Genomic DNA, 23,476 nt, shown 5'->3' on the forward strand with positions numbered 1-23,476 from the left:
AGAACCATAGAAAAGGTACAGCACAGAAGTGGGCCATTCAGCCCATCTTGTCCATGCCAACCCGAAGACACCCAGATGCTCTTTCTAATCCCATCTTCCTGCACATGGCCCATAGCTCTCACAGCATTGTCCTTTAAAAACAAATTCCAAATCAAACTAACTTTTATTTCGAATCTGAAAAATGAAATACTTACAGTACAGGATCTCATAGTCCCCAGAATTAGACATTAAATACTGAGAGTCAGTCGACCAGTCAAGGTGTGTGATAAAACTGGAATGACCCTGTGAGGGGGAGGAATGACATCTCGATTAGACATGAACTTGGTTACGATTGTATATAGCTTCCTGCCTCGCTGGAACTGTTAAGAAGTTAACATGCAATAGTAAGTTATAGAGCAGTCTAAAAATATTTTGTAGCACCTTATTTGCATCAGGGAAACTCTGCACAGTTATCAATGTCTTCAACGGAAAAGTGAAATTTCTTACTGATTTATAAAAGTGATTGGGGTATTGTAAGTGGTGAGATACTGGATCAGCTGCCCATTATGCATCTTTCCCAATGTTGAATTCTATTAGCTTGGGGAAAGTGGTCAATCTGATATCATTCTCGGTTGCCTAAAATTACCCCCCACTGATTTAACAAACCACCTTTATAACAAAAAACAAAGATGCAATGCAATGCAGTTTAATTTTGAATAGATGCAACTTACTGAGCATTTACCAATTCGGCTGTACTTTCTGCCATTTTCATTGACTGTGTAGATGTAAATATAATTATCGTGGGAGCCAATTGCTAAGTAATTTCCCTCTAGAAAAAGAAGGGCAAAGTAGAATAGATTGCTGATAATGGAATTAAAGCAAGCTTGTGCTTTTAAAAAGTACACCTTTCTCAAAATAATCAGTCAAAATAAAATGTTACCAGTTGACATTGATATTACTACTATATTATCAGTTATTACTATCCCAAAAATCACCTTTCACAGGCCCATCTGTGTTAGAGGATGGTACTGCACATCCCATGTCTTACTCTGTTAACTCAATAGTGTCAGCGATACAAGGCTGACATATGCTGGCCAGGATTCTCCGGCCCTTCACCAGGTCGGAGAAACCCCGGTGGGGAGGCGCGAATCCCGCCCCACCGCCCCGATGCCGGCTGCCCTATTCTCCGGCGCCTTCTTTCGGGGGCCGGTGCGATTCCCGCCACGCCGGTCGGGGAGCGTTGACAGCACCCCCCCCCCCCTGCGATTCTCCAGGCCCTGATGGGCTGAGTGGCTGTAAAGTTTTGCCCAGTCCCGCTGGCGTGAATTACTCACCTCACGCACAGCGGGACCTGGCAGGTAAGAGTGCGGGGGCGGTCCTGGCAGGGGGGGGGGAGTGGGGGGGATCCGACCCGACCCTGTGGGGGGGGGGGGGGGCCTACGTTAGCCTGGCCCACGATCGGGGCCTACCGATCTGCGGGCGGGCTTGTTCCGTGGGGGGCCTTCTTTCCTCCGTGCCGAGCCTCTGTAGGGCTCCGCCATATTGCCCGGGGGCCGATGCGGAGAAGGGAACACCAGCGCATGCGCGTCAATATGCCGGCCGGTCTGCGCATGTGCGGAAATACGCCGGGCGGTCCATGCAAGCGCGAGATCACGCCGGCCGTTCCGCGCATACGCAAACTGGCCCTTTGCCGCCGGCTGGAGCGGCACCAACCACTCCGGCGTCAACTTAGCCCCCGAGAAAGTGGAGAATTCCTCACTTTCGGGGGCTGTTGACGCCGGAGTGGTTGCCGCCGATTTTCCCGCCGGCGTGGGGACATAACCCCATTTACAGAGAATCCCACCCTCTGGGTCTAACAATGAGGTGGACTTTTGATTGTATCAGAAAAGGCAAAAAAGTGAAGAGCCTCATTAAGGAAGGCATTCTTCCCCCCAACCATGGGAATATTGGGTCACCCTCTCCCACACCACACATGCATGAGGGTGGCCTGAACCCCCCCCCCCCAACCTGACTGTCGCACCCTTAGCCCCCCTCAGCCTCACGCATTTCAAACACCACCCTCTCAGCCACACCCCCATTCAGCCACCCCCTCCTCCTCAGGCCTCTCCTCAGGCCCCTCCTTTTAGTCCTCACTCCCTGACATTGCCAACTGTGCACTGCCCCTTGGAACTATGGCACCAACACCCTGGCAGTGACACCGTAACCTGGCACGCTGGACCCCGGGTGGAGTCAAGGGGGTCAGCCCATTGCTCAAGTCCCCCACTGCCACTGCCAGGCTGCTGAGTGAGGGTCCTCCAAGGGTCCTGGGGGTTGGGTGAGCTGGGGCTGTGGGTAAGGCGTTGACCAAGACCCTCACCCAGGGTCGGGTCCCCTGTCCCTGGGCGACCTAAAGATCACCTTTGGCGGGGTGATCTCAGACAGCCCTCTGTTCAAAATCATCATCCTTGTCTGACCTGCTTAAACTCTGAAGTGGCCTTCTCACTCTGAACTGCTCGTATTGACAGTTCATCAGCAGAGAAGAGAGTTCAGTGAAAAATCAAGCTAGGAACTTTCCCTTTCCTCACTCTGCTCCTTCAACCATATGCTTTTAAAACTGCTGCTTTTGAAGTGTCAGCCTTTCTAGAAAGCCCACTACACTTGAAATGCCTTGAAATCTTGGAACTGTGAAGAATTCAGTCAATTTCATAGTCCAGGCTCTTTAACGTGCCTTTGATTGACAGCCTAATGGTTTAAACACAGCTGCCAGGAGATGTGTTTATTTATATTTCCCTTCATGCTTGAATGCATCTTAAGTACCCTCCATTGACCCTAATATCAATGTTTATAAACATTCTTGTTATGATTGACAGCATCTGCCCACTTGAAAGCAGCTAAGTGATTTCACGTCCTCTTTTCTAACCACAATTTGCCCCTTGTCGTCCCCCCTGCCTCCCATGCACCCCCCCCCCCCCCCCCCCCCCCCCCGACCTCGGCCACTCTGGATCCAGCATGCCAGGAATGCGCTTGACAATACTTTCACCAAAGAACGTCTGGTGGAGTTCCCACTGTAGGGGTCCTAGCATAAAGGGGGGAGGGGGGGGGGTGGAGATTCAGGATTCCAGCCTGTTAATCTCGTTCAAATGGATGCAAAGGAGCTGTTTACATGTTCCTGCCAGCGTAGGCGGGAATCCCGCTATGGCCGGTGGAACGGGAGCAGAGATTGGGGACGTGTCTGCTGCGTGGCGCCGATCCCGTTTCTGGGATTCTCTGTCTGGTCAGTTTTCACGATCTTAGTGACCACGTGTGAGAGCACCTGTAACACAGCCATAGTGCCAGCAAATACAAAGCAAAAGCCAAAGTGATAAAACACTGATATCCAATTGAGGCATTCTAGATGTTTGAATATCTAGAGTATGCTGGTACTCAGACTCTTTCATCCTGCCCAGAGGAATTTGGCCAGCTAGGGTGTAAATGAAGCATAATCCTATCCCAAAAATATCGTCTGCCAGCCAATTGTTACACAATCTCACAGCAGTTGTAGAAAGTTTGCCGAGATGCATGCTCTGCATTAAAATATCATGATGTGAAGTTGCAACAAAGGAACGGATTTTTAAAAAAATGTTCAGGGAAAGAAGACATGGAACAGCAATTTGGAAAATATTGTTTAATATACACAGGAGCTGTTCATTCATGTCAAAATTTGAGACCAAGATCTTGGGAGGAAAGAAAGAGACACAAAAACTGACCAAATCTTTGAAACTGAGGTTAGAATCATAGTATCCTTCCAGTGCAGAAGGAGGCCATTCAGCCCATCGAGTTGTTCACTGACTCTCTGAAAGAGCACTCCACCCGATTCCCGTAACCCCAGTTAACCTTTTGGTTACTCTAAGGGGCAACATGGCCAAACCACCTAAGCTGCACATCTTTTGGATTGTGGGAGGAAACCGGAGTACCCGGAGGATACCCACGCAGACATGGGGAGAACGTGCAAACTCCACGCAGTCACCCGAGGCTGGAATTGAACCTGGGTCCCTGGCAGGCAGCAGTGCTAACCGCTGTGCCACTGTGCCACGGTGTGAATGGAATCATAAAATGGTAGAATGATGGAACACAAAGGTGTTAATTGAACCCATTATGCCTCTGGTTACTCTTCGAAAGAGTTACCCAATTAGTCCCAGCAATTAGGCAGCACGGTAGCATGGTGGTTAGCATAAATGCTTCACAGCTCCAGGGTCCCAGGTTCAGTTCCCGGCTGGGTCACTGTCTGTGCGGAGTCTGCACGTCCTCCCCGTGTGTGCGTGGGTTTCCTCCGGGTGCTCCGATTTCCTCCCACAGTCCAAAGATGTGCGGGTTAGGTGGATTGGCCATGCTAAATTGCCTGTAGTGTCCTAAAAAGTAAGGTTAAGAGGGGGGGGGGGGGGGTTGTTGGGTTACGGGTATAGGGTGGATACGTGGGTTTGAGTAGGGTGATCATTGCTCGGCACAACATCGAGAGCCGAAGGGCCTGTTCTGTGCTGTACTGTTCTATGTTCTATGTTCTAATTTGTCTGCTCTATTGCCATAGTCTTGCAAATATTTCCTTTTGAATAAAACTTTCATTTTCCATTAAAAAGCAACAATTTTTGCTGGAAATGAGAGATTCAATCTGTTGGGTGGTGACTAATTATTTCTGGCTTGACAGCTGGAACATATTAAAACCAATCGTTCTTAGTGAGAATAATCACTTCACATTGCATAGCTACAAGCTGAAGCTACGAGAAATCACACCAGTCAGTGCACAGATGTTTTGGAATGATTTCTCCTTTGCAGTAATATAAAATTTGAGAGGTAACTCTTAGTCAGCTGTTTAACACTGGTGCTTACCTGGTGAATAGCGCATGACTGAGAGTTGCTCATTTCCATCAGTGTGAACAGTTACCAAATCCTTTGATTCAGTGTCCAGAACTAACCACCTGTCAATGAAACAAATTAAACCGTGATTCCATTGACTCCTACATATATAAATCAAACATCCACAAGTGCCGGACTAACCAGATTGCCTTTCAACTTTTGCACGAATGGGCGGCACGGTGACGCAGTGGTTAGCACTGCTGCCTCATGGCGCCCAGGACCCGGGTTCGATCCCGGCCCAGGATCACTGTCTGTGTGGAGTCTGCACATTCTCCCCGTGACTGTGCGGCTCTCACCCCCACAACCCAAAGATGTGCAGGCTACGTGGATTGGCCACACTAAATTGCCCCTTAATTGGAAAAAAAGAATTGGGCACTTTAAATTTAAAATTTGCTGGTAGGGGAAAAGGGGCGGGGTGCGAATAGCATGGGTGCAAAACACAAATTTACTGGCCAATTGAAAATATGGCTGCGTTTATACAGAACCCATTTTTGCTGTGCCAAAAGACACATACCTGCAGTGTGGGAATCACCGATTTATGGAAGGGAAATAAATGGGGCGGGGTACTCCATCACAGCGTGTCCCCACCTGCAGTGGGACTCTCTGTCTCACCAGCCGGCCAATGGGGTTTCCCATTGTGGGAGGGCCCATACTGTCAGTAAATCCCCGGGCCTGGTACACTGCGGGCGCAACGGAGAATCCCACCAGCAGAGAATTCAGCCCTTGATCTTTTTTTTCATAAATTTAGAGTACCCAATAATTTTTTTCCAATTAAGGGGCTATTTAACGTGGCCAATCCACCTACCCTGCACATCTTTTTGGTTGTGGAGGTGAGACCCATGCAGACGTGGGGGGAATGTGCAAACACCAGGTGGATGGTGACCCGTAGCTGGGATTAGACCCATAAGGCAGCAGTGCTAACCACTGTGCCACCAATTAATAAATTATCTTGAAGGGTGAATGAGGTCTGTTTAACTTGTCATGATCTGAGGTTATTTAAATCCCCAGCTCTTAAACATGAAAAAAACCTGGGCTGTAGCTGCCGGTTAGAGTAAAGAAAAACACACACTGCTGGAGTGCATTGATTGACAGGCCATCTGATGCAGCTCATGAAAATCATTACTAGATATTCCTACAGTTTTAATAGAGTTTTCTTTTGCATTTCCCAAGGGCTGATATTACAACTGAGTTCATTATGAATGCTTGGCAGAATTTCAGATTATCCAAAACCCATTATCTCAGCATGGGGACTGAGTTCACATTTTGATTGGCAGTTTTCACAGTCTATTAGAGGATTAGCTGTCTTTAATTTGGTTACTGATTAGAAGTTGGTTTATTTTATGAGATTGACCATTTGAAGGGATTTAAAATCTACCACCTCTCAACCTACATCTATAACCTCTTTTCTAGATTTCCCAACAAGGGGGAACATTTGGTTTACGTTTACTTTATCAATCCCTCCCTTTTAGTATTTTTTATACCTTGCTCAGATCCTCGCCCATCCTTCTAAACTCTAGCGAGTGTAAGCCCAAAGTGCTTCATCTCTCCTCATCCCCGGAATCAATCTGATGAACTCCGCTGAACTGTCTCCGCTGCCACCACATCCTTCCTCAAATAAGGAGACCAAATCTGGACACAATACTCCAGATGTGGTCTCACCATCACCCTACACAATTACAACAACACTTCTCTACTATTATATTCCAGTCAGTCCTTTTAAAATAAATGCTAACATTCCATTTGCCTTTGTAATTACATGCTGAAAATGGGAGGTACATTTATCAAAGGATTCACAGGTAAAATTCACCTCTGTGATCAATGGCCAACGCTGGAGGCAAATTATGACCAGAACAAAACACTGAGTTTATTTATGTTGTACTTCTTTAATTTAGATTGGACCTCAGGTTAGATTATTTTATGAGTGGTGCCCTCAAAGAGGGAACACTTGTGATGCTGAGTTTTATGTGGTAACACTGGGATTTCAGTGTGGCCACTACTGTCCAATTAAGGTATACACATGCATCGTCATAGAGTCAGGGGGCTTTACAGCACAATTTGATGGTCAGCAAAGCCCATCGTGCCTTTGCTGGCTGTCAAGCACCAATCTATTTTTTTTTCCAATTAAGGAGCAATTTAGCGTGGCCAATCCACCTACCCTGCACATCGTTGGGTTGTGGGGGTGAGCCCCACGCAGACACGGGGAGAATGTGCAAACTCCACATGGACATGACCCGGGGCCGGGATCGAACCCAGGTCCTAACCACTGCACCACCATGGCTGCCATCAAGCATCTATCTATTTTGATCCCATTTTCCGGCACATGGTCCATGGTATGCTATGACATCTCAAGTGCTTATCTAAATGCTTCCTAAATATTGTGAGGGTTCCCAGCTCTACCACGCATACAGACAGTGAGTTCCAGATTCTCAGCACCCTTTGGATGAAAAGGGTTGGATGAACGGGGCTGTTTAGCTCATAGGGCTAATCGCTGGCTTTAGAGCAGACCAAGGTAAGCAAGCAGCACGGTTCGGTTCCCGTAACAGCCTCCCCGAACAGGTGCCGAAATGTGGCGACTAGGGGCTTTTCACAGTAACTTCATTTTTGTGGGCAGCACGGTAGCATGGTGGTTAGCATAAATGCTTCACAGCTCCAGGGTCCCAGGTTCGATTCCCGGCTGGGTCACTGTCTGTGCGGAGTCTGCACGTCCTCCCCGTGTGTGCGTGGGTTTCCTCCGGGTGCTCCGGTTTCCTCCCACAGTCCAAAGATGTGCGGGTTAGGTGGATTGGCCATGCTAAATTGCCCGTAGTGTCCTAAAAAGTAAGGTTAAGGTTAAGGGGGGGTTGTTGGGTTACGGGTATAGAGTGGATACGTGGGTTTGAGTTGGGTGATCATGGCTCGGCACAACATCGAGGGCCGAAGGGCCTGTTCTGTGCTGTACTGTTCTATGTTCTATGTTTCCCTGCAAATCCCATCTAAATCTCCTGCCCCTTACCTGAAACCTATGCAGATTGTAAACAATTCATTTTCAGTGCTGTCAGCAATTCCTGGGCTCACCAATAGGTCCAGATATTGCTCCGTAAACTCTCCTGTTGAAGCAAATACTGGAAATTCTTGACCATTTTCTCCCTTTTCCACCCAGTAAGAGTTATGAATGATAAATTAAATGACAGTCTTTTTTGTAACTTTGACTTTAGAAATGTGACCTGGCCAGATGAATTTTATTTCTTCCATTTTACTGTGAATTTGCATGAGAAAAAACGCAAAAACAAAACAGCAATTAGCTGTCTGCACAGTCTGCACTTACTCACACTTACCTTCCAGTTTGGGTTCCTATAGCAACGACACAGCCTGATGGATGGAAACCAGCAGACTGAGCTGGGTCCTACAATTTGGAAGAAACATATTCAGAAGCACAGACTGTTAGTAATAGATTAATTAAACTCCGCAGTGCTGAGAGCGTGTAAATCTCAATTGTTCGAACATGTATAATAATTATGTAGGTGGAATGTTTCCTGTTAAGCAAACATTTCCGTACAATAACAGTGTTTTAATAATTAAACAATGTTACAACCCTGTCAGGCACCCGCTGTGCCAAGACCTGCTTTATTTCAACGAGGAAAAGTTCTTCACTTCTCAGGCAAGAATCATTTGAACGGTTTGAACTGTTTGATTGAACTTTTGCTACTTTCAATTTATATTCTATGGACAAGCAACACAGGATTTAGAATCCCGACTGTGCAGAAGGAGGCCATTCGGCCCATCGAGTCTGCACTGAACCTCCGAAAGAGCACCCTACCCAGGCCCAGTCCCCCCACCCTATCCCTGTAGCCCCACCAAATCTGCATATCCTTGGGGACAAAGTGGAAAACAGAGCAGCCAGAGGAAAGCCACGCAGACTTGGGGAGAACGTGCAAATTCCACACAGTCATCCAAGGCTGGAATCGAACACAGGTCCCTGGTGCTGTGAAGCAACAATGCTAACCACTGTGCTGCCGTATTGTCCGAAGCTCCAAATGCACTTGTTTCTTTCCCAACCTGTTGCAATTAAGATTCATCAAACCATCTCCCATGGTCAATCTTTCCCAGAATCTGGAATTAACTTCCTCAGTCTTCCCTCCCTCTTATCATAGAATCCCTACAGTGCAGAAGGAGGCCATTCGGCCCATCGAGTCTGCACTGACGCTCCGAAGAAGTATCTTGCCTACCATGCCCCCACTCTATCCCTGTAACCCCTCCTCACCTTTTGGACACTAACCTACAGGCTTCTAAAGCTTGGGCTTCCAACTAATTCTTGATTAATCTCACGTTTCTCCATTATTTTCAAGTTGGGTCATGCCATGCATTTGCCTAAGTTTCCCAATTTCCAATGAAAAAAATCTAGAGAGTAAAAATATTGATAACTTGCTACCTCTATGATCTTGCTCCATATGGTCTGATGAGCGACAGCGTCCCATAGAGTAATATGTTTATCGTGCCCACATGTTAGGAATTGCTCTTTATTTGGATGACTGGCCAACCCCCACAGTTCATCTGTGTGACCCTATTGCAGAAGAAGTAAAGCAAATTAATGTTCTCGAAATAAACCTTTGTGAGCAGAACAGGAGAAAAAAAAGCAATCAGAGATCAAATTAGGAATAATGCAGGAAAAACCACGGGGAATTAATATAAAATAGATTGCTTTTTTTACCATGACGCGGTTTTCCGAAACCTTTTATCTGGCCGCGTTCAATTTTTATCTCCGCATACATCAAACATAACGCTGGCCATAAAATATTAAAGGCTGGTTTGCTCTATGCTTGAGAAGTTTAATACTCTCCTTGGCATAAAAGGTTTATTTGGGCAGGAGGACTGCAAAGGGACAGTCTGCACAAAGAGGGACTAGTTCTCCACAATAGGCTGCAGTTGACGGCTCACTAATGTGTTCAAGTGTCATTGATTATTGATTACTACAAAGATTCACTGGCCACTGGGTACGACGAACAATAAAAGAAAAAGTCGCCTCACCAACTGCAGTGAAGAGAAAGTACAATAGCGCCAATTGAAATTCAGACTGTTTCCCATTATCTTTGGAGTTTTATGGCAGAGCCAAGAATAATCTCAGAAACGGAAAGCCAACCTGTTCTGGGCCTTACAAAAAAAGACGGGTATAAATCTCAAAGCTGAATGGCCACTTTGACTGCAGCGGGTTCCACATGAGTGATTTACAATGGAAATTAGTCAGGGGGAGAACTGAGCAAGTTTTACATGCATTTGCAGGAATGATTTATGAACATTCCTTCCAGCAACCCAAAGAAGTTGAAGAGATAAAGTGCGCATATTTTTTAATCGTCTGCTCCTACCTGGGTGATTGGATGAAAGTCTCCAGATAAAGTGCCTTGTATGATGAAATTCCTTGTTGTGCCAATAAGCAATACTTCTCCCCTTCCTTCAGTTACTGTCCTCACTGGACCAAACTGCTCAGGGACCTTAATTAAAAAGAAGAGGAGTTAACAGGCAGATTCTATATAAGTCTGATCAGTATGGGAAATGCTATAAAGACCATAAGACACAGGAGCAGAATTAGACCACCCAGCCTAACGGGTCTGCTCTGCCATTCCACCATGGCTGATATGTTTCTCATCCCCATTTTCCTGCCTTCTCCCCATTACCCCGATCCCTCTATTAATCAAGAACCTATCTATCTCTGACTTAAAGACACTCAGTGATTTGGCCCCCACAGCATTCTGCGGCAAAGAGTTCCACAGATTCACCACCCTCTGGCTGAGGAAATTCCTCCTCATTTCAATAAATCGGCTATGAAGCTCATTTATCCTTGCAACAGGATGTTTGCACTCCCAAGACAAGAATGTTATGAAATTACACTTACACACAGGATATATTTGCTGTATTATTAGGCTAAGTTGTTGGCAGAATGATAAATAATACGTTCTTAAAGGTTACTGATTAGTTTGTCGCCTATGTCACTCGGTAAAGATTTTAACATCTGATTCCACAGACCTAGTATCACTTTATTTTATCATTTAAAAAACTTAGAAGCAAAGCAGCAGTGAAAATAAAAATGCGCATCGCAGGAATATGGACCATCTCTATAACCTGTATATTGCACTCTGTATGCTTGTCAGATCAGCGGGACAAGGAGTGGATGTAATGTCCGCTTCTGCCCAACACTGGCTGCCAGCAGCAATTACATGCTGGCTAGCCAAATAGACCAGTCTCAAGCTTGCGCCCCGCGTACCCGCAGGCCCGCCCCGAGGCAGTCTCCTTCCCCGACCTCCCTTTTGTCCCCCAGCAACAGTCTCTCCCCCGTTGGCAGAGCAATTCCCCCCTCCCCCCCCCAATAATAGTACAGTAAAAACAGCCCCCTTCAACAAGCATAATATCTGCTCACCCCCACTGCACTTCCGTGAGCCTGCTCGGGGACACATATGCAAGAGAAAACATTCCCAGCCCAGTTCACCGAAAGAAACAAAAAGAAAAGAAAAATCCCACATCGAAAATTCACACCTCCATCCCCCACCAGTACAAATGCAAACTTTAACTTGCAAAAATATGTGGCAGCTCCAGGATCGATACAGAAGGCATTACAAATATAGTGCAAAAACAAAAGTATTTTTAACGTGAACACTGCAGCAAAGTTCAAACCCCTCAGTCCCCTGCCAGCCCTCTCCTTCTGTTGCTCCTCATAGGTGACCCAAAGACGGGTAGATACAACAGTCCAAACTTCACCTTCTTCTTGAAAAGGGTCGACTTTCCTTGGTTGAATTCCACTCTTCTCCTGGTTACATCCGCGCTCAGGTCTTGGTAAATGCGCAGGATGCTGTTCTCCCACTTACAGCTCTGCGTTTGCCTGTTCCACCGTAGAATACGTTCCTTATCCAAGTACCTGTGCAATCTCACCATTATCGGCCTCGGGTGGTCACCAATACGCGGCTTCTTCGCTAGTGTTCTGTCCGCGCTGTCCACTTCCAAGGGCCAGGTGAACGCCCCATCCCCCATTAGCTTCTCGAGCATACCCGCTATATATGCCCCTGCATCCGCTCCTTCGAACCCCTCCGGGAGACCAACGATCCTCAAGTTCTGCCGGTAGGACCTATTCACTTGGTCCTCCACCTTCTCCTGGTGCCTTTTCTGCTGGTCTCTCAGCATCCCCACCTCAACCTCCATTGCTGTTTGGTTTTCCTCATGCTCAGTCAGTGCCTTCTCCACTTTCTGGATTGCCCGATCTTGAGCATCCAATCTCTGATCCAGTCGAGCAATCAATTCCCTAATCGGGTCCAAGCATCCCTGTTTCTGCTTGACAAAGCCCTCTTCAATAACCCTCATCAACTGCTCCGTCGACCGCTGGGTCGTCGAGCCAGAACTCCGTTCAGCCGCCATGCTCTTTCCCGCTACAGCTTCAACCCAGGCCTTCTTTGTTCGCCTATTTCTTCCTTTGCGAGCACTCCTGGTCCTCCTATCCATGCACTGGTGTGGGACTCCTCCTCATGGTCGCGTCCACTATCAATTTTTCAAGTAAAATCCAAGAACAAATCGGGGGAAAGGTCCAAAGGTCCGTCCCGAGCGGGAGTCACCAAATGTGCGACCTACTCCTTCATGGCTGCTACCGAAACCCCACAACTACAACATTTTAAGGCTATGGAATGGGGTCATTGGCAGCCTACTGGAAAGAATTTGAGTGACAGCTTCCCCGGTCACCCTAACTCCCATATGTTACTTCCCTGTTGGCTCCTTACCGTAGCTTTCATCCTCGGAGTCTGACATTGCCTGTGGGTGGGTGGGGGGGGGGGGGGGGGGGGGGGGGGGGGGCGGGGACCCACAAGCCCTCTTAGAGATTGAGGCACTCTTACTAAATGGAGGCTCGATCTCTGAGGAGCCGATCTTGCCAGCGAGTTCAGTTGCCCAGTGATGGAAGTAATTCTAAGGGCATGTTCTGCCCAAATGGGAACAGAGTCTGTAGTGAGCATGTTTAGCCGGGTGTTTCCCGGCGCTTGGAGTGCAAAGAAACATCGCGCTACCAAACGTACATTCAGGTCGACATGGTGCCGCAGCGGGTACACCCCGACGAGGCTGCACTCAGTCCCGTTTTCTGCACTGAGGAGCTCCACTCACCAGAACTCCTCAACGCAGAAGGAGATTGGGATGGCATTTTTAAACGCTGTCCCGATCTCTGAACTCCCCAACGCAAACCTCAACCCCCCCCCCCCAAAACCCCAACTCACCCATAACAAGATCCTTAGGCCCTCGTGCACCCCCCTCTAGGGTACCACCAGACCCGATCCCCGTCATAGAAAAATGCCAGCTGCGCACCTTGGCACTGCTAGCCTGGCACACTGGAGGTGTCCCTGCCAGCTGGCAATGTCACCTGGGCACCTTGGCGTTTCCGGGTGTCACCCTGCCCAAAGATCTCACCCTAAGGGTGGAATTTACCGATCACCCCGCCGCGTGTTTTCGACGGGGGAGGCGGCCCACCAGCGGGATCTACCGGTCTCACCACTCCTGTTGACATCACCCCTCGCTGCCGGGAAACCCGTGCGATGGCGTGGGGCCGGAATTTCCGCCGGCATGAACAGCCGGTAAATCCCACCCTAAGTGTGGGTTTGACTGGGAGAAACTCTTCAGGGCCTAAAAGCATTAGTATGGTTAGATAGCGGTGGGGAACTCGCTGACAGAACCGGTGGGAAACTCCCACCACAAATGACACTTAAAAACTTTTCCGTTAGGTCGGGCCCTCCATCTTTATCTCTCTGGTTGTGTTGAAAGAAAACAATGAGGAAGGTGAGGAAGGGAGTCATTGAGGAAAAAGTGAAAGCTGAAAATGCACACTTGTTTGACTTGCTTGCTAATATCTAAACACTACAATTCATTCATTGTTCCATGTAAGATGACAGGTTTTGTATCGTCCATCTTAGCAACTTATTTGGGTTTTCTATGTACAACTTCAACAGAAGATCTTCTGCCCTTCTCAGATTCTGTGTAAAGGGGGGCACAGTGGCACAATGGTTAGCACTGCTGCCTCATGGCACCGAGGACCCGGGTTCGATCCCGGCCCCAGGTCACTGTCCATGTGGAATTTGCACATTCTCCCCCTGCCTGCGTGGATCTCACCCCCACAACCCAAAGATGTGCAGAGTAGGTGGATTGGCCACGCTAAATTGCCCCTTAATTGGAAATTTAAAAAAAAAGATTCTATGTAAAAACAATATTAAGCACATCAGCCCGCCAGTGAACTGCTTCAAACTTCATAGCGAGGTAATAAAAGTCATATAATTGATGGTGCTTCTTTATTGAATATAATAAACTTGAATCATTGACTTAGTTTAGAGCGAGAAAGAAGTTGAAATGATACCATCGAGAATGGAATTGTTTATTAAACATAGGAATCAATCTACACCAATTGGTCTGAAACAGACCCAACAAAACCCCAGTGGTGGAGATAAAAGATGCTGGAATCTGAAACAAAAACACAAAATGCTGGACAATCTCAGCAGGTCTGACTAGATCTGTGGAGAGAGAAGGGAGCTAACGTTTCGAGTGGAGATGACTCTTTGTCAAAGCTGGATAGAGCTGGAGTCTCAGTGGTAGAGCGCTTTGGGAAACCATAGTTCCAAGGACATCTGTCCCTCCTAAGCACTCTACACTTACCACATGTCATGTCACATATCTTTCAACTACTGCATCCCAATTCTTAATCATTACGAAGATTAATATTGAATTGCCAGGATAATCAGAGTAAGATGACTGAATTTCTATCTATTAATCCAATTATGGGACATTGCTGGGGGAAGCATGTTCAATGGGATATTGGTAGACTGCAGAACATAGGATAACAGAGGCAGAGTTGTTACATTGTTATCTAAGAGTTGGGAAATTATTCCATTGTTGGTTTGGAAGCCTCACCTCAGTTTCTTGTATCTTCTGGTAATTACGGTCCCAAGAGATCAGCTTTCGGTCTTTTCCTCCACCTGATACGAGGGTGCCATCACGCAGCATGCAAAGTGCAAATATACCCCCTTCATGGGCCCCCTGAATAGCACAGCTAATGCGGTTGGTACCTAAGATAAGTTGTCACAATAACACAACTGTATTTAAGAGAAAAAATGAACAATGCATCCTCTCGTTCAGTTTCCAATTCACCTTTGTTTCAAATGTAATTTTAATATTTGTTTCATTGGTCACAAAGACGCTTCGCAAAAGATCAGTTAATTAACAATAGCATTTATTAGCGAATTACAATGTAGGGGGTGAAGCTAAACTTGTGTATTTTGCAATAAACAGGGTAATTGACTTTTTTTTTGGAGCAATGCTAATTTCATTCATCCTATTCACATCATGGCCTCAAAGGTTTGATCAGGGAAGGCCGAGCCCTTAACTATTGTGTTTCTAAGTTCAGAATTATATGTTTTCTTCTACTCCAATTTTATTTTTCTCCAATCCCCTGCCACACTCCACTGTATCCCCAGAACTTCTCCCCAAAAGTAAAATATTCTGGTTCCAGGTCTTAACAGAATCCTGGAAATACGAAGCTGCTTCCCTCTCTGCAACAGCACGTGACTTGTGTTTTCGCAACAATCTGGTGAAAATTGGGAATTCCAGGCTCCAATTTGGGTTTTACCATTTGTGGTGCAGCACATCGGAGGCTAGATTTTCACCTTTAGCAGAAAATCACAGGAAGTGCAGGCCTGAATTTCCAATGCACACTGCCAACACACAGACCCAGATTTCTGCAGGTTTAAAGAACTCTGGAGCCATTCAAAAATGGCAGGCATGACCCGAATCTGGAATTCCTTCCCCCATTACTGGTGCCCTCAATTTCAGCTGGCACAGGAAAAGGATGTGGGTGGCAAGCTCACACGTTGCACTCCCGACCAGGCCAGCCACTCCCGACCAGGCCGGCCACTCCCGACCAGGCCAGCCACTCCCGACCAGGTCGGCCACTCCCGACCAGGCCGGCCACTCCCGACCAGGCCGGCCACTCCCGACCAGGCCAGCCACTCCCCACCAGGTCGGCCACTCCTGACCAGGTCGGCCACTCCCGACCAGGTCGGCCACTCCCGACCAGCCACCCCCGACCAGGCCAGCCACTCCCGACCAGGTCAGCCACTCCCGACCAGGTCAGCCACTCCCGACCAGGTCAGCCACTCCCGACCAGGCCAGCCACTCCCGACCAGGCCAGCCACTCCCGACCAGGCCCGCCACTCCCGACCAGGTCGGCCACTCCCCACCAGGTCGGCCACTCCCCACCAGGTCGGCCACTCCCGACCAGGTCGGCCACTCCCGACCAGCCACCCCCGACCAGGCCAGCCACTCCCGACCAGGTCAGCCACTCCCGACCAGGTCAGCCACTCCCGACCAGGTCAGCCACTCTCCACCAGGCCAGCCACTCCCGACCAGGCCCGCCACTCCCGACCAGGTCAGCCACTCCCCACCAGGCCAGCCACTCCCGACCAGGCCAGCCACTCCCGACCAGGCCAGCCACTCCAGCCACTCCCCACCAGGTCAGCCACTCCCCACCAGGCCAGCCACTCCCGACCAGGCCAGCCACTCCCGACCAGGTCGGCCACTCCCCACCAGGCCAGCCACTCCCGACCAGGTCGGCCACTCCCGACCAGGCCAGCCACTCCCGACCAGGCCAGCCACTCCCGACCAGGTCAGCCACTCCCGACCAGGTCGGCCACTCCCGACCCGCCACTCCCGACCAGGCCAGCCACTCCCGACCAGGTCAGCCACTCCCGACCAGGTCAGCCACTCCCCACCAGGCCCGCCACTCCCGACCAGGCCCGCCACTCCCGACCAGGTCAGCCATTCCCCACCAGGCCAGCCACTCCCGACCAGGCCGGCCACTCCCGACCAGGTCGGCCACTCCCGACCAGGCCCGCCACTCCCGACCAGGCCAGCCACTCCCGACCAGGTCAGCCACTCCCCACCAGACCAGCCACTCCCGACCAGGCCCGCCACTCCCGACCAGGTCAGCCACTCCCCACCAGGCCAGCCACTCCCGACCAGGCCAGCCACTCCCGACCAGGTCAGCCACTCCCGACCACGCCAGCCACTCCCGACCATGCCAGCCACTCCCGACCATGTCAGCTCCATCACGGAGATGCAGAGTGCAATTCAACCAAAACCTTTCTAAGTGTCATTTTGGATGGATTTGGCGGATGTTTCTTGCCGGCTTTTTGGGTGAGATCGAACCACTTTCCAACCACTTTTAGGGCATAATTAAACGGGAGAAAAAACAGAGGCTGCGTTTCGCGGGGTACTTGCAGTGCCGAGGATGAACCCGATATTAAACGGGACTCTGTTATTTTTGGGGGCCCAGCCGAGGCCCGACTTACTGTCATTTCCTGCACTGAGGAGCTCAGCTCGCCAACGCAGCAAAGGATTGGGGTGTCGTTCAAAAATGGTGCCCCCCATCTTTCGATCCCTCAATATGACCCATGGACCGCCCGCCCCCAACGCACCAACTTATTGATTGGGGGTCCTCAAGCCCCCCTCACCACACCTCTTAAGAGGAGAGCACCACCAGACCCGGCACGGGCAAGATGCCACTTGACACCGTCAGCCTGGCAGTGCCAAGGGGGCTCTGGCAGGGGTTAACTCTCCACGGTTGGGACAAGTTCCCCTTGTGTGTGGTTGGGGGGTGCCCCAATATTGACGTTGTGGTGGGGGGGGGGGGGGGGGGGGGTGTGTGTTGGGGGTGGTGCTCCGATGCTTGAGGGAGGCTCCCAATCTCTGTGGGGAGTGCGCCAATCTCTGTGGGAGTGGCCATAAATGTAGCTTTGAGATCCGGGGGCCCTTAATGATGCCCCAATCTCAGAATTCTCCATCCTTGTTTTGGCCTCGTCCCTGTAGCTGGCTGTCTGATCCTCGTTGGAACATTGAAATTGCACCAAATACTGTTAAATCAGGTGATCGAAGGCTCCGGTGAAGCCAGTGAATCTCACACAACTTTTCTCACCTGATCCAACACTGTGTAATTTTGGGAAAATTGCAAATTGCACCCTTACTGTATACTGGGTGAAATGGCATGGAAGGGCCATATGGTGGCATGAGTTAACGTAGAACTGGTTGGGGGGAGAGGATGATGTTGAGGCCTAGTGTGCCTAAAATATCACAATAAAATTGGGACAATGCCCCAGAGCATTGAGCTGGGCTTTTTAAACAGCCTGCCCCAGTAACCAGCTGCTCCTGTAACCACCTACGTTCCACATCTGGGGACAGCAGGTCTGAATCTATCCTAGACCCACCCCCAACCACACCCACAACCCCAATCAAACCGCTCCCCAATCCTCCGGATTGAGGATTGTGCCATCTGGGAGCCTTTTTACCCAGGCGGGAACAGCTAGTTAGGAAATTCCCAACTCGAGCAACCCACCTTGCCGGCAAAAGCCTGTTCACAATATTCTATAGCAACAGCCTCAGAATGAATAACATAAGAATGAGCTGATTATCAGATGAAATCTGCTGCTTTTTGAATGTATACAATAAGCATGATTGACTTGCTCTAATAAACTACCCCCAGGAAAATGTTAAAGTGTGACTAATATGTGTAAATGGATTTACAGGGCAGAGAAATTCGATCATGTAGTTGAGTGAGCCACTTAGGGTAGTTCAGTTAAATGCAAGGTTGTGCAATCGGATTTTGGAGATTAATCCTAAGGCCTCAGGTCAGTTAAAGGGAGAGGCAGATTTAGACGTTTCTGTTGGGTCCAACATTTACATTCAATTTCCAACAACCAAAAGCTTCCCACCATCTCAGCTAGCAGATTGTTTGGGGAAACCATGGGGGCGATTCTCCAATCGCGGGACAGAGTTTCCGCACCGTCGTGAACGCATGCGCAGTTGGGCCGCTCCAACCCATGGATGCGCGAGGGACTTCTTCACCGCGCCAGTCCCGACGCAACATGGCGTGGGGGTTTAGGGACCGGCCGTGTAATAAAATAGGGCCGGGGCTGGAGAGGCCATCCCACCAATCGGTGGGTCCCGATCGCGGGCCAGACCCCATCAGAGGCCCCCCCCTCCCCAGTGAAGGAGCGTCTCTCCCAACCCCCCTTCCCCCCCTCCCCCACAGGCCGCCCCCCCCGACCCTACACGCAAAGTTCCCGCTGGCTGCGAGCAGTGAGCAGGTGTGAACGGCGCCGACGGGACTCTGCTGTGGCCGCTCAGCCCATCAAGGCCGGAGAATCGGTGGCATGGCCGCGGACAGCGGCCGACGACCGGCGCCGCGCCAATCGCACCGGTGCAAATGGCGCCGATTTTCCGCTGCTCGGAGAATCGCCTGCCGGCGTCAGACCGGCGCCGTGGGAAAAAGTGGCGCGAGCGGCGATTCTCCCATACAGCGCGGCATGGGAGAATCCCACCATACATTTTTATTGAATTTAAAAATACGTTTTGGGTGTTGTTAAACAGTAAGAGTTTTATTATATTTTTCATCTTTCACAGAATTCAAACTCATCCAGATGGGAGGGATCAGGGGCGGGATTTTCCGAGCTTCCGCGCAGAAATCGCGCCCGGAGTGGGGGCGGAGAATTGGCATTAGACCCGAGATTGGGTCCAACGCCGCTCCCGCGATTCTCCAGTCCTCGGAGAATTGACGCCAATCGGGCGCACGCCGTCGACATGATGCCGGTTGGGGGCCATTGAAAGAGGCCCTAGCGGTAATTCTCCAAGAGCAGCTGGCCGAGTTCCTGCCAGCGTGGTTCTTTCATGGTTCCACCCGGCGGACACTCGGTTTGGCGGCTGCTGACTCAGTCTGCGGACGCCCTGGTGGGGGGCGGGGGCATCATTCATTGGGGGGGCCTCCAGGACGGCCAGGCTATCAATCGGGGCCACCGATCTGCAGGCGTGCGCGATCTGGGGGTGCCTATCTTCTTGGTGCCTGTCCACAGTTTGGGTCGACCATGTTGCACGGTGTGGCCGACACAGGCTGCCGCCGTGCGCATGCGCGGACCCCCGACTGGAAGCCAGGGCCCCGTATCGGCAGCATGGAGCTGCAAGGAGTACTCCGGGGCACTGCTAATTGCAGAATCACCCTGGACTTACTCCAGGTAAGTCCAGAGTGATTCACAAGCGGTTTGGTGCGAGCGTGGGGACATAGCCCCATTACTGGAGAATCCCACCCCAGAGATCTACTGAGTCTGGTCTGAGCAAAAAATAGAATAACAGAGAATGGTATCGGCCTCATCACCATTTTGCTTCACCGATCTATTTTCACCAGTTTTACTGTCGGTAACATTTACAAGATATATTGCTATCTGTTGCGAAGTGAAATCACACCGGCATTTGTTGAAGAAAGGCCACTGTCTGTGTCTATGTATGTCCTATATTTTTTTTTCTCGTATGGATTTTTTCATCTGCCTGGATTGTATGCAGAACAATACTTTTCACTGTACCTCCGTAAACGTGGCAATAAATCCAAATCTAATGCCCGACTCTATTCAGAGATGCCGTTTTTATTCATGAATAACATCCTTTTGCGTGACTTTGCACATGATTTAATGGCTGAAATTAGAATTAAATATCACCAGAATCTGGGAGAAAAGGAGCAATAGTACTAATGTGATTTGAAAAGCAAAGTTTGCCTTATTCTCACCTTTTCCCCAAACTAGAATATTTCCACTCGAATCCCCTGTTATTGTGTCACCATTCTCAGCAAAAGTCGCACACAGCACAAATTTTGGTTTCTCGTGTTTCTATGAAGAAGCAAATGTATTTAGATAGTTACATTTTTTTAAACAATATACAACCAAGAACCAAATAACATGACTCTCTAAATCATCTTCAGGAGCAAACACTCAGTGCCTGCAACCTACACGTCTCAATCATTCACATTAGCCCAGTTCACCCTGATATTCTTTCAGTGTGTAGGAACTGAGAAAGAAAATCTGATGGGTGGATCTTTGTTGAAAACATTCGCAGATTCTGGGCAGGATTCTCCGTGATCGGCGCGATGCTAGCATCAAAACGGCGCAAACCACTCATGTGTCGGGCCAACTGGAACATCAGAAAACCTCCAACCCGGAAGGGGCTAGCAGCGGCGTAACGCCATTCGCGACGGCGTCACCCGTCACGGACGCGTGCTGTCACTGCCGCAGTGTGGCATTGCAGCATAAAAGACACCCCACTTCCTTCCCCCTTCCCCAACCCCCCTTCCCCCAACCCCCCTTCCCCAACCCCCCATTCCCCCATCCCCCATCCTCGCCTGCGTATCTAACCAAGCATGCTGTATTGTGTATTGCAGGACCAAATGTCGACCCACCCGTCCCTGTGGATGCCGACCGCCCCCAGGACGTGCCAGGGCGCCCAAGAGACAGGGATAGACCCGGAGCGTCAGGCATACGATGCCCCCATCTTGTGCCAGTGCGGCGACGCCGGTGGGCCACACCCAGCGACAAGGAGGGCAGCCACACCAACAGGCCCCAGTCGACCCGGGACACTGACACACACGACACAAGCACCCAAGGGACCCACACACAGGACACCCACACACAGGAGACGGACGGACAGGAAACACCACTCCAGGGAACCTCGGACTTCGGGTCTGATGAGGACCTCGACATTACGCCACTGCTATCTTCTACGCCCTCCAACATCGCAAAGACACTCACTTCGGTTGGGCAATTTAGCAATGAGGCCTCTGGTACACTAACTGGTGCGCACAACACAACAGTCCCGGTACAGCAAGTGGAGGTAGGAGCAGCCGAGGGGCTGGACGGTCAGAGGGCAGCCCGGCGCCAGTAACCATCTGCCGCCCAGACGGGTCCCGGGTTCCTGGAGTTACCACTGTAGCCACCTGGGTTGGCCACTTCCCGACTTTAAAATGGGGATTCGCTTAGAACGCAGGGAAAAATGGACAGGTACAGGGAAGCAAGCAGAATGCAAAGCTTCCTGTATATTAAGACTCGCAGAACGCAGACAGCACTGAAACTGACGACCATCTGCATATTGATGAGCGATCCCCGGGAACAATAGCAACAGTTAAGGTAATCGAGGCAAAGCCAGACTCCTCGGCGCCAGCAGGAGCCAAAACAAAAGAAGCCAACGGACACTGAGGAACCGCCCAGCGATCAGGGAACAGCCCCAGTATTGGGGAAATCAAACCAATCGATTGGAACATGGTCCAATCAATTGGAACCAGGTACGGGGTCCGCCCAATAGGGCGCGAAGCCCCTAGGGACTATAAAGTAGAGTCCCCAAGTTCAATTCGGTCTCTTGGCAAGTCTTCTTAGCAGCCCTCAAAGAACTCAACCGTGACTCTCAACTCGGAGAGACCTGCCTAGCAGCTGCACCAACAAGTAAGTGTTCAGTCAACGCACGCTACGAGATAGATGCTCCTAACCCTTAGTCCATACCAGCTGGAAGCCTGCAGACTCAGGATCGAACAAGAGGCCATTGTTCCCTGACCCAGTGGGTTCCTTTTCCAAAGCTAAGTATTGGCCTTTAGTGGTAGAAATAGTCTAGTTCTGTAGTATTTTATGCATGAGTAGCGATTAACTGTGTATATAATAAATGTGTTTTGATTTGAACCTTACTAACTGGTGTATTGAGTTATTGATCAGCACTTGAACTTGAACCTTGTGGTGGTATCATAAAGATACCTGGCGACTCTAGAGCAAGGTTATAAAACAGAGCAATTAAGTGTAAAGCACACTTAGCAAAACGGGCAACACCACACCAACCCATAGACCCGATGCAGTCATGGACCCAGGGACGATCGAAGGGGGTGACGGCCGACTTGCGGCAGCTGCAGACATAGGTGGAGCAGTCCACCTACGTCCAGGAGCTGGGAGTGGTGCCGGTCATGCGTGCCACCTTGGCGTCCGTGGTGGAGGCATTGTGGGCAACGGTGTCAGACATGGGGAGCAGTATGCAAGGCCTGGGGCTTTCCGTGCAGGAGGCGTCTGTGGCCCAGGACATGGCTGCCCTCTCACAGGACGCCATGAGCCAGAGTCAGCAGCAGATCGCAGAGGCGCTCTACGCCGTGGCCCAGTCCCAACAGGCCATGGGCCAGTCCCAGCAGGCCGTGGCCCAGTCTCTGCAGGCCATGGGCCAGTCTCAGCAGGCCGTGGCCCAGTCTCTGCAGGCCATGGGCCAGTCCCAGCAGGCCATGGCCCAGTCTCAGCAGGCCATGGGCCAGTCTCAGCAGGACATGGGCCAGTCTCTGCAGGCTATGGCCCAGTCCCAGCAGGCCATGGCCCAGTCTCTGCAGGCCATGGCCCAGTCTCAGCAGGCCATCGCTGAGGGCATCGGCGCCATTGCCCAGGTGCTGGCCAACTCCCTGAGCTCCATGGCGGCAAACTTGCAGACCTTTGCTGATAACAGGGCGGGCCTCCAGGGCTGGCAGCGCCAGGTGCCGGGGGTGCGTTGGATGATGGATCCGTTCGCACACCCGACCCATGGAGAGACCCGGGGGTCATCGGGCACCCTGAGGGGGGAGGAGGTGGTGGGGCCTGTTCCGGATGCTCCTGCAGGGGAGGTCCCGGAACACCGCAACACCTCGGACTCCCCCCCCACCCCCACCCCCACTTCCATCCCGGTTGCATCTGGTGGGCAACAGACTAGACAGGCTGGCAGCTCGCCATCCCAGTAGCCCGGCCACAGCCTGGCCCATCCAGCCCCAGGAAATGGCCGC

At 50.4% G+C, this 23,476-nt stretch overlaps 1 protein-coding gene across 10 annotated transcripts in view; it reads right to left on the reverse strand.

Annotated features, from left to right (window-relative positions):
• eml1 (EMAP like 1) overlaps positions 1–23,476 on the reverse strand; it is a 272,486-nt gene that overhangs the window by 17,576 nt on the left and 231,434 nt on the right. For all 10 annotated transcript variants that reach the window (XM_038777141.1, XM_038777093.1, XM_038777151.1 and 7 more), the window contains 8 exons: positions 20,438–20,537; positions 14,746–14,900; positions 10,188–10,313; positions 9,257–9,388; positions 8,163–8,230; positions 4,822–4,910; positions 711–808; positions 195–282 (listed from right to left, as the gene is read on the reverse strand). In XM_038777141.1, the coding sequence (XP_038633069.1) occupies positions 195–282; positions 711–808; positions 4,822–4,910; positions 8,163–8,230; positions 9,257–9,388; positions 10,188–10,313; positions 14,746–14,900; positions 20,438–20,537 (856 nt within the window). The remainder of the gene's footprint in view (positions 1–194; positions 283–710; positions 809–4,821; positions 4,911–8,162; positions 8,231–9,256; positions 9,389–10,187; positions 10,314–14,745; positions 14,901–20,437; positions 20,538–23,476) is intronic.

Source organism: Scyliorhinus canicula, chromosome 2 (assembly GCF_902713615.1).
Source record: "Scyliorhinus canicula chromosome 2, sScyCan1.1, whole genome shotgun sequence".
Lineage (NCBI taxonomy): Eukaryota > Metazoa > Chordata > Chondrichthyes > Carcharhiniformes > Scyliorhinidae > Scyliorhinus > Scyliorhinus canicula.